The 12,194-nt window shown below is 44.1% G+C and overlaps 1 protein-coding gene across 3 annotated transcripts in view; it reads left to right on the forward strand.

The window, feature by feature from the left end:
• tspan4a (tetraspanin 4a) overlaps positions 1-12,194 on the forward strand; it is a 456,166-nt gene that overhangs the window by 76,765 nt on the left and 367,207 nt on the right. For 2 of the 3 annotated variants that reach the window (XM_061974854.2, XM_061974853.2), the window contains exon 2: positions 6,103-6,182. In XM_061974854.2, coding sequence (XP_061830838.1) covers positions 6,120-6,182 — 63 coding nt within the window. In that variant the 5' untranslated portion in view covers positions 6,103-6,119. Of the gene's footprint in view, positions 1-4,752; positions 6,183-12,194 lie in introns of those variants that run through there. The other variant, XM_061974852.2, reaches the window with a different exon arrangement.

Here is a 12,194-nt window from a genome sequence, read left to right on the forward strand (position 1 = left end):
ACTTTATTAAATGTTTGGATAGAATTTTACTCAACAAAACCAGTTTTCTTTTGGGGTCGCGGGGGGTACTGGGGCCTATCCCAGCTGCATTCGGGCGGAAGGCGGGGTACACCCTGGACAAGTCACCAACTCATCCCAGGGCCAACACAGATAGACAGACAACATTCACACTCACATTCACACACTAGGGCCAATTTAGTGTTGCCAATCAACCTATCCCCAGGTGCATGTCTTTGGCTCCAGCACCCCCCGCGACCCCAAAAGGGACAAGTGGTAGAAAATGGATGGATGGATACATTCATTTAATAAAGTCAAATACAAATACGGCAACATGAAAACAAGAGGGAAACACAAAAGGATGACACAAGAGCACACACATATATATATATATATATATATATATATATATATATATATATATATATATATATATATATATATATATATATATATATATATATATATATATATATATATATCTGCAGCATCGCGTGGACATCGGGGGCGGTACCACTGGATTGGCAGACCGGGGTGGTGGTTCCTCTCTTTAAGAAGGGGAACCGGAGGGTATGTTCTAACTATCGTGGGATCACACTCCTCAGCCTTCCCGGTAAGGTCTATTCAGGTGTACTGGAGAGGAGGCTACGCCGGATAGTCGAACCTCGGATTCAGGAGGAACAGTGTGGTTTTCGTCCTGGTCGTGGAACTGTGGACCAGCTCTATACTCTCGGCAGGGTCCTTGAGGGTGCATGGGAGTTTGCCCAACCAGTCTACATGTGTTTTGTGGACTTGAAGAAGGCATTCGACCGTGTCCCTCGGGAAGTCCTGTGGGGAGTGCTCAGGGAGTATGGGGTATCGGACTGTCTGATTGTGGCAGTCCGCTCCCTGTATGCTCAGTGCCAGAGCTTGGTCCGCATTGCCGGTAGTAAGTCGGACACGTTTCCAGTGAGGGTTGGACTCCGCCAAGGCTGCCCTTTGTCACCGATTCTGTTCATAACTTTTATGGACAGAATTTCTAGGCGCAGTCAAGGCGTTGAGGGGATCTGGTTTGGTGGATGCAGGATTAGGTCTCTGCTTTTTGCAGATGATGTGGTCCTGATGGCTTCATCTGGCCAGGATCTTCAGCTCTCGCTGGATCGGTTCGCATCCGAGTGTGAAGCGACTGGGATGAGAATCAGCACCTCCAAGTCCGAGTCCATGGTTCTCGTCCGGAAAAGGGTGGAGTGCCATCTCCGGGTTGGGGAGGAGATCTTGCCCCAAGTGGAGGAGTTCAAGTACCTCGGAGTCTTGTTCACGAGTGAGGGAAGAGTGGATCGTGAGATCGACAGGCGGATCGGCGCGGCGTCTTCAGTAATGCGGACGCTGTATCGATCCGTTGTGGTGAAGAAGGAGCTGAGCCGGAAGGCAAAGCTCTCAATTTACCGGTCGATCTACGTTCCCATCCTCACGTATGGTCATGAGCTTTGGGTTATGACCGAAAGGACAAGATCACGGGTACAAGCGGCTGAAATGAGTTTCCTCCGCCAGGTGGCGGGGCTCTCCCTTAGAGATAGGGTGAGAAGCTCTGTCATCCGGGAGGGGCTCAAAGTAAAGCCGCTGCTCCTCCACATCGAGAGGAGCCAGATGAGGTGGTTCGTGGCATCTGGTCAGGATGCCACCCGAACGCCTCCCTAGGGAGGTGTTTAGGGCACGTCCGACCGGTAGGAGGCCGCGGGGAAGACCCAGGACACGTTGGGAAGACTATGTCTCCCGGCTGGCCTGGGAACGCCTCGGGGTCCCACAGGAAGAGCTGGACGAAGTGGCTGGGGAGAGGGAAGTCTGGGCTTCCCTACTTAGGCTGCTGCCCCCGCGACCCGACCTCGGATAAGCGGAAGAAGATGGATGGATGGATGGATATATATATATATATATATATATATATATATATATATATATATATATATATATATATATATATATATATATATATTTACACCTCGGTCTCCTTGGACGCATCCTTGCTCGTCCGTGCGGACTGGACACTGGCCGAGTTGGTGGGCGGCCAAGAGTAGAGTAAGCTCTCTTGGTTGCTTTGTTGAGTCTGCTCCACCCCAGCAGACGATGGCGTGGAACACCGCAGAAGCCACCACAATGTATATGTTTCTTTTACTTTTTATTCATAGCTGTGTGTGGAGGTGGCTGGTTGCATCAGCTCTGCTCTTTTAATGTCTTTAATGTCCTTTGTGTTCTTTGATGTTTCCCTCTTGCACACATGTAAGACGGATGTGTGCTATGTCTATGAGTTGCTTTTTTCCCTTGGTCTCAGTCTGGACCCCCTCTCCATGGGCCCAGGCTCAGACCGATTTTTTTTTCCTCACCCCCCCCCCATTGTTTACCTGTATCTCACGTTTTTTGTAAGAGGCGCCGGAAGTTGGCAGACCCGTCAGCGATCCTGTTCTGTCTCCCTGTAATGTTTGATCCTGTTCTGTCTCCATGTAATGTTTGTTTGATCTTGAATGGGATTGTGCTGAAAATTTTAATTTCCCCTCGGGGATTAATAAAGTATTTCTGATTCTGATTCTGATTCTGATATTAACAGTAAATGAACAAGTAGATTAATAATTAATTTTCTACCACTTGTCCTTAATAATTTTGACAAAATAATAGAATAGGAAATGACACAATATGTTACTGCATATGTCAGCTGACTACTTAGGAGCATTTGTTCGCTTATTTACTACTAAAAGACAAGTTGTCTTTAGGGATGTCCGATAATATCGGCAGGCCGATATTATCGGCCGATAAATGCGTTAAAATGTAATATCGGAAATTATCGTTTTTTTATGATTGGTATCGTTTTTTATTTTTTTTATTTTTTATTATTAAATCAACATAAAAAAACACAAGATACACTTACAATTAGTGCACCAACCCAAAAAACCTCCCTCCCCCATTTACACTCATTCACACAAAAGGGTTGTTTCCTTCTGTTATTAATATTCTGGTTCCTACATTATATATCAATATATATCAATACAGTCTGCAAGGGATACAGTCCGTAAGCACACATGATTGTGCGTGCTGCTGGTCCACTATTAGTACTAAGCTTTAACAGTTAATTTAACTAATTTTCATTAATTACTAGTTTCTATGTAACTGTTTTTATATTGTTTTATTTTCTTTTTTGTTCAAGAAAATGTTTTTAAAGTATTTATCTTATTTTATTAATTTTTAAAACAAGTACCTTATCTTCACCATACCTGGTTGTCCAAATTAGGCATAATAATGTGTTAATTCCACAACTGCATATCCATCCATCCATCCATCCATCCATCTTCTTCCGCTTATTCGAGGTCGGGTCGCGGGGGCAGCAGCCTAAGCAGGGAAGCCCAGACTTTCCTCTCCCCAGCCATTTCGTCAAGCTCCTCCCGGGGGATCCCGAGGCGTTCCCAGGCCAGCCGGGAGACATAGTCTTCCCAACGTGTCCAGGGTCTTTCCCGTGGCTTCCTACCGGTTGGACGTGCCCTAAACACCTCCCGAGGGAGGCGTTCGGGTGGCATCCTGACCAGATGCCCGAACCACCTCATCTGGCTCCTCTCGATGTGGAGGAGCAGTGGCTTTACTTTGAGCTCCCCCCGGATGGCAGAGCTTCTCACTCTATCTTTAAGGGAGAGCCCCGCCACCCGGCGGAGGAAACTCATTTCGGCCGCCTGTACCCGTGATCTTGTCCTTTCGGTCATAACCCAAAGCTCATGACCATAGGTGAGGATGGGAACGTAGATCGACCGGTAAATTGAGAGCTTTACCTTCCGGCTCAGCTCCTTCTTCACCACAACGGATCGATACAGCGTCCGCATTACTGAAGATGCCGCACCGATCCGCCTGTCGATCTCACGATCCACTTTTCCCTCACTCGTGAACAAGACTCCGAGGTACTTGAACTCCTCTACTTGGGGCAGGGTCTGTCAACTGCATATATCGGTTGATATTGGTATTGGTTGATATCGGTAATTAAATGGTTGGACAATATTGGAATATCGGATATCGGCAAAAAGCCATTATTGGACATCCCTAGTTGTCTTGTATGTTCACTATTTTATTTAAGGACAAACTTGCAATAATGCAATTTTTTGTGGTCCCCTTTATTTAGAAAAGTACCGAAAAGTGCTTAAAAGTATCAAAATAATTTTGATATTGGGACAACACTAGTCTATGTTCATGTCCAGGAATGCGTTGCGAGAAAACACCATTAGTTCAAATGTCACGCAGTCACATTTAGTCTACAGAAAAGGCATAGCAGAGAGCCATTACATATTTTATGAAGCCGTGTGTAAATTCAGCAGCTTTGAGACATCCCTGCAGACCCGTACAGCAACTGACACAGATGGCTACCGCCTTGTGGAGAGCGTCGGCTGCAGTGGCCACTTCATTTGTATGGTGGCAGAGTTGCACTTTAGGGTGCAAATCTGTGTCGGGGGGGCATCTCCGCGGATGTTGCATGAGCCAGGTCCGGGGGGAGCGAGCCGGAGAAGGGAACATGACTGAAGCCAAGCATGCACTGAGTGGCAACAACAGCCTCTGCATGTGGAATGAGTTTTATACAGGAAGTAGAGAGGAGGATGAAGCACTGGCGCACTGAGAATGCGTTTAATCTGATGTATGGGCAAGGTATGATTGGGGTCTGTTCAAGGGAGTTTGGGACTGCAGGACACTGATTGGCTGGGCTTGATAGTAGGGAGTGGCCGAGGATGTGAACGACTTGCTTTGGCAAGTCTTTGGGACAGCTATCGAGGAGGCATGCGGTGTTAGAGATTGCGCATGCTGAGCGCGGAGCATCTGAGCTAGTGAGAGAAGGGACAGGAGAAAAAGAGGAAGGAGGGGGAGACCGAGAGAGAAAGAGAACAGGAGCCTCTGAATAGAGAGCGAGGCGGGCATAAAGAGCCGGATCGCGCTCAAACACTGCAGTCTTTCTTTTTGCTTCTTTGAAGAAGCTCTCTCTTATCGCTCACTGGCCATGACCCCGCCGGACGCCTTTATCTCCAAGCCCACCTAGGGAGGCGGAGACGAACGAGGAGGAAGGGACCCGAAGAGGGACTCGCAATAAGACAATATGAGGGATTTGATGTCTGTGGGCAGTCAAGAGAAAAAGGAGTAACCGCAACACTCTTTGGATAGCTTAAGCAAGTTAGGGCGGAAGTAAAAGAAGGACTGAGGAGTTCTACTTCACAAAGATTGAGTTGCGCATGTATTTTATCCATTCCTTCATGCTTGTTGACGTTCCATATCAGCATCCGTCTCATTTTCACCGCATGTCAGCAAAAAATCCCAGTGCTGAGACACGGCATGCCTTTTAGAAGTTGCCTGCAGAGACCTAGATCGGAAACTTCTAATGAGACGAGGTAGGGCATTGCCGTATCATCTCGACAGTCCTAAGAAGCTCGGATTTAGACGAGGGGGTGTGAAAGCCCTCCAATCAACTGCCTGATTAAAGTATTCGGAGATGAAGCTGCGAACCATTTTATCTGCCGGCGCTTGACACCTGTGTTTGAGGGATTAGAGAACGGGAAACAGGCATGGTCAGATATGTGTGTGCTGGGATTATGTCCTAAACACACAAGAATTACACAGGTGTTGGGGCAGGATTATGCAAACTCTCCTGCTGTATTATAGGCTTTAGGAGTCAGGTGAATGACAGAGCATTATATCCGACAGATTAACTATGACTCCGAGGATATAATTTAATCATCTGCTCCAGGATTTGAAAGTTTCCAGATTGACTTTAGAGGTAAACTGAGGATAGGTGATAACACCCACAGGATTCGGCATCATCACCCCCTCAGTGGAATGACTCCTGCTTTGTGAACTGTTCAAAAACTTGCATCATGAGACGCTCAAGCACAGACGAGACGCCCTACCGGCGCAGTCCGTCTCTGGACAGCAAACCCGACACGCCACCGTTCTCGTCCGGCTTCCACCGCTTCGGCGGGGAGTTTGAATACAAACGGCCGCCCTTTGCGTTCGGCTTCCACACGACGAAGGGGCCGCAAACACCCAAGGGCCGCTACGGCCAGGGGAAGAAGTATGTGGTGTTTTACCTCGACCTCTCCTTCATATTCCTCCTAGAACTACGGCGCTGCAGGATGGCTGAAGGTTGCATGATGGCTCTGCGTTATGGGATGGTCTTCTTCAACCTACTGTTCTGGGTAAGACCTTTTTTTTTTACATGTCTTTTAAACAATGTACCTACTTCTTTCTAGAGCATGCTGATTTTTCCACTTGGTGCTGCTGTGTTCTGTGGTACTGATGTGAGTGAAAGTGCGGAAAAGATCATACATTCAGAAATGTGTATAAAGCTTTTTGTGTGGGCGAGTCAAGCGGTTTCTGCTCACTACAAGGCACTTGAAGTGTGGGTGTACGCTGGCTTGTTTGCTGTCTTAAGCGTTGGCTTACTTAGTGTGTATTGTGCACAGTTAATCAAAGTGTTATCATTGTGCAGTAAATCTTTACCTGGCTCGGCTTTGCCCCCGTCCCTGTACGAGTTTGCACCTCAGCGTAGAGATCTAAGCGGCTGTCAGTCTGAGGTAACTCGTTGATCATATCAGTTTGCCATGGAGCTGTTTGAGATGCAGTGTCTGTCTGTCACTCTGATAACCTCACCACAAATCCCTTTCAGTCACATTGCAACATGTTCCCCAAATACAAAGAGCCTAATCAGTCCTTCATCGTTTTCTATCAATTCTAACCTGTCACATACTTTGGAAAGGATTGCTGACTTGCTGACTGTACTTTTGAATTACCACATTGGACTCTTCTTACTGGTAATGGAACGAGCCAAATACTGAAATACAATCTTGTTGCCAGGATGCAATCTCCCCCAGGGATTGAGCAACCTCTTCACTGCCATAGCTTCTGTCTGCCATAAACTGCTGTCAGAGAGAGGTCACAATTGTTATTAGCACAGCCAGGAGCAATAGTGTGTGTGTGTGTGTGGGTGTGTGTGTGTGTTTGCTCCTTGAGAAAGATATTGACCACTTGTCCACATGGAAATATTGGCTTCTTTTCTGCCAATCATTTTACAAACCTGCGGGTAAAACAAGTCAAAGGTAATTCAGAATGGTGCTTGTTTTTGTTATCAGACACCCGAAAACACACATCGTAGCTTATTGGCCACCAATTTCGTAAAAATGTATGTGATTGGCCATTGCAGATGAATGGTAAATGGGTTATACGCTTTGACACTATTTCCACATTCACATGTCGGTAACATTTAAAAGGTAATTAATTCACCCATTGATGGCGGGAGCTGCCATGCAAGGCGCTAACCACGGCCCATCAGGAGTAAGGGTGAAGTGTCTTGCTCAATGACACAACGGACGTGACTAAGTTGGTAGAAGCTGGGGATCGAACCAGGAACCCTCAGGTTGCTGGCACGGCCACTCTCCCAAATGCGCCACGCCGTCTCCCGTGTGTTTCAATACCGATCACAAAGGCTGATCATACTGTCTGATTCTGTGTTTATTTTTGACAGAGGTGGCTGGCGGTGTGGGGCTAAGTTAACAGTCCTACATTGTGGCAAATCAACAGCATTTCTGACAAGTAACATTATCACTGGAGGAAGAGGCTAAAAATGTTGCACACAGAGTAAGAACAAGCAAACGCATACAAAAAAGGTATGCTAATCACAAAATCAGCTTGAAAATACACGGACAAAAAAAATCCAATTTTAAAGGGGAACATTATCACAATTCCAGAATTGTTAAAACCATTAAAAATCAGTTCCCAGTGGCTTATTATATTTTTCGAAGTTTTTTTCAAAATTTTATATCCCTAAAAAAAGCTTCTAAGTGCCTGATTTTAACCACCCGTCCATTTTCCTGTGACGTCACATAGTGAAGCCAACACAAACAAACATGGCGGAAAGAACAGCAAGCTATAGCGACATTAGCTCGGATTCAGACTCGGATTTCAGCGGCTTAAGCGATTCAACAGATTACGAATGTATTGAAACGGATGGTTGTAGTGTGGAGGCAGGTAGCGAAAACGAAATTGAAGAAGAAACTGAAGCTATTGAGCCATATCGGTTTGAACCGTATGCAAGCGAAACCGACGAAAACGACACGACAGCCAGCGACACGGGAGAAAGCGAGGACGAATTCGGCGATCGCCTTCTAACCAACGATTGGTATGTGTTTGTTTGGCATTAAAGGAAAGTAACAACTATGAACTAGGTTTACAGCATATGAAATACATTTGGCAACAACATGCACTTTGAGAGTGCAGACAGCCCAATTTTCATCAATTAATTTATTCTGTAGACATACCCTCATGTCAGCAGGCCAGGGAAGCTAGGGTCGATATTCTTCTCTTGACGGTGTGAGCCAAGGCATCCAGGGGGTTTAGCTCGCTCTTCTGCGGGAAGAAACTGCCGCCATTGCTTGCCGTGCTACCGAGGTCCTTTGTCCCTGAATTGCTCACACACTCCGGCAGATTCAATGGGGGTCTGGCGGCAGATTTCTTTGACTTTATCGTTGGAAATGCATCTGCTTTGAGTGTCGCAGGATATCCACACATTCTTGCCATCTCTGCCGTAGCATAGCTTTCGTCGGTAAAGTGTGCGGAACAAACGTCCAATTTCTTGCCACTTTCGCATCTTTGGACCACTGGTGCAACTTCAATCCGTCCCTGTTCGTGTTGTTACACCCTCCGACAACACACCGACGAGGCATGATGTCTCCAAGGTACGGAAAACAGTCGAAAAAACGAGATAAAAACAGAGCTGATTTGACTCGGTGTTTGTAATGTGTTTGAGAAAATGGCGGATTGCTTCCCGATGTGACGCCACGTTGTGACGTCATCGCTCCGAGAGCGAATATTAGAAAGGCGTTTAATTCGCCAAAATTCACCCATTTAGAGTTCGGAAATCGGTTAAAAAAATATATGGTCTTTTTTCTGCAACATCAAGGTATATATTGACACTTACATAGGTCTGGTAATAATGTTCCCCTTTAAGCATTCTTGATAGAACTGTGTTACATCAAAAAGTATCTAACTGTTGATAGGGGAATTACAATAGTTTATAAAGAGCACAATTAAAATAATCGGAATTGGCAGCATAAAACCCTGATCGGAACATTCCTTCCTGTTTTTTTTCCAAGATCTTTTCCTTATTTGTGTTTCCTTCATAGCTGCATAAAATACTGTATGCATTGCTGGACTCTTTATTTGTGTCTCTGTCATTAGAAAATTGTGACAAACATTAAATGACAACATGTGAGCGACGTAAAAAATTGTAAGTGTACTTCAATCGTGCAAAGGCCAGTTTTGCGTAGATTTTGTTCTTCTTGAATGCACCTCGTGAGTGTGATTGGTGGAGAACGAGCAAATGTTCAGTGGAGAGAACACGGAAACGAAAATACCACGACACAGTTTCATGTCGGTAACTTTTAAAAAGTAAATTAATTACATTACCCGTTAATGGAAACAATTACTACTAGTGTTAGTAACACTGCTTGTTACCATAGGTGTTGGATGCTAACACAATGATTTACCAAATGCAGCCTCATTCCACATTTGGATTAGATCAGATTAGGTTTGTAAAATCTCCAAAAATTTTATTTACGATTTTCCCAATTTTTTTTGCTCTACTTTTTGGAAAAAAAATAAACCAATGATTACTATTAAGTTGGATCCACTATGGACTGGACTCTCACAATATTATGTCAGACCCACTCGACATCCATTGCTTTCGGTCTCCCCTAGAGGGGGGGGTTACCCACATATGCGGTCCTCTCCAAGGTTTCTCATAGTCATTCACATCGACGTCCCACTGGGGTGAGTTTTTCCTTGCCCTTATGTGGGCTTTGTACCGAGGATGTCGTTGTGGCTTGTGCAGCCCTTTGAGACACTTGTGATTTAGGGCTATATAAATAAACATTGATTGATTGATTGATTGATTACAACTGACAAAGATAATTCAAAACAAGTTTTTCTTTTTTGTAATCCAAAACTAAGAGTTTGAAATGACACTGTATAAACTGCAACTGCAACATATTATTGGCAACATTCTAATTAGTATGATGTTGTTCTTTTTAGACTCAGATCAAATTTTTACTATTTTTACGCATTACTTCTGTCTTGAACAAATGACTCCTGTTAACAAAAATGTAGCATTGCATGGAAATAAATAATAATCTCCAAAATTGAGATTATTAATGTGCAAATTTAAAACTTCTGTCTTGGATAAAATACTTCTGTGAATAGAAATTTAGTATTGTACATTTTATGCAAATAATCAAGTAAGACATAGACAAGACTTTGTAGTTTTAGTAAGTAGATAAACGCAGGCATTTTTTAAAGGGGAACATTATCACCAGACCTATGTAAGCGTCAATATATACCTTGATGTTGCAGAAAAAAGACCATATATTTTTTTAACCGATTTCCGAACTCTACATGGGTGAATTTTGGCAAATTAAACGCCTTTCTATTATTCGCTCTCGGAGCGATGACGTCACATTGGGAAGCAATCCGCCATTTTCTCACTTTCGTCGGTGTGTTGTCGGAGGGTGTAACAACACGAACAGGGACGGATTCAAGTTGCACCAGTGGCCCAAAGATGCGAAAGTGGCAAGAAATTGGACGAAATTTGTTCAAAATACGAGGCTGTGGGGAAAGCCGACGAAAATGGTCAGTCGTTTGTTCCGCACACTTTACCGACGAAAGCTTTGCTACGACAGAGATGGCAATCGTCCCTTATGCCACCGAAGATGATCAAGAGAAGAATATCGACCCTAGCTTCCCTGGCCAGCTGACATCAACTCCAAAACTGGACAGATCAGCTTTCAGGAAAAGAGAGCGGATGAGGGTATGTCTACAGAATATATTAATTGATGAAAACTTTATTCATTACTTGCGGTTTTACGTAAATTATTATACATAAACTGTGTTTACCAATAATTTAGCTTAAAAACATTTGTTTTTTTCAATCATTCGAGTACATTCGGGTAGTCTTGTGTAATGCAGTATTTGTGTCTATTTAGGTATGGTTAACCTGAGTGCTAAAATCGTGGAAAAATATATGTTCTTAGCGCGCCTGAAATGGGCTGTCAGTACTCTCAAAGTGCATGTTGTTGCCAAATGTATTTCATATGCTGTAAACCTAGTTCATAGTTGTTAGTTTCCTTTAATGCCAAACAAACGCATACCAATCGTTGGTTAGAAGGCGATCGCCCAATTCATCCTCGCTTTCTCCCGTGTCGCTGGCTGTCGTGTCGTTTTCGTCGGTTTCGCTTGCATACGGTTCAAACCGATATGGCTCAATAGCTTCAGTTTCTTCTTCAATTTCGTTTTCGCTACCTGCCTCCACACTACAACCATCCGTTTCAATACATTCTTAATCTGTTGAATCGCTTAAGCCGCTGAAATCCGAGTCTGAATCCGAGCTAATGTTGCTATCCCTTGCTGTTCTACCCGCCATGTTTGTTTGTATTGGCATCACTGTGTGACATCACAGGAAAATGGACGGGTGTATATAACGATGGTTAAAATCAGGCACTTTGAAGCTTTTTTTAGGGATATTGCGTGATGGGTAAAATTTTGAAAAAAACTTTGAAAAATAAAATAAGCCACTGGGAACTGATTTTTAATGTTTTAACAATTCTGAAATTGTGATAATCTTCCCCTTTAATTGGCAATGTGCTTTAATGATCATTCTCCATGGTGCTTCCTTCTCATCATACATGGTACCTTGTGTAAATACAAGTAATTCCACCAAAGTAAGCTGCTTTTTAGCGGGAGTTTTTGTTCTTTTTGCGGTCTTGTGCGCCTCGTCATAAGTTGCATTTGCCGCACTCGGCTGGAGGCTTCGGTTTCAGATGTAGGAAAAAGTTTGTTGTGCTGGTGCCTTCTTGAAATAAACTTTGCAGCATGCAGTCATTTGTTCCAAACCTGTTGCCGCAAAACTAAACGACTGACAACACTTTTCTTTTCTTTGGAACAAACGTCTCGCACTCGTTAGCGTTACCATTAGCCACATTTTGCTCGGTGTGTGAAACCCTCGTTTGGGGATGGAAGCTATGGAAGGTCCTGGATGCATAAAGTATGCCGAAGCAAGAGGCGAAAACACATGGATTTTTTTTTTTTTTACTAAAATTTATCGGTAAAAATCGATAAATCACCCTGGCCTGGGTTAGATGATTCAAATATCAAAATACATT

The sequence above is a fragment of the Nerophis lumbriciformis genome, linkage group LG15, assembly GCF_033978685.3.
Source record: "Nerophis lumbriciformis linkage group LG15, RoL_Nlum_v2.1, whole genome shotgun sequence".
NCBI classification, from domain to species: domain Eukaryota; kingdom Metazoa; phylum Chordata; class Actinopteri; order Syngnathiformes; family Syngnathidae; genus Nerophis; species Nerophis lumbriciformis.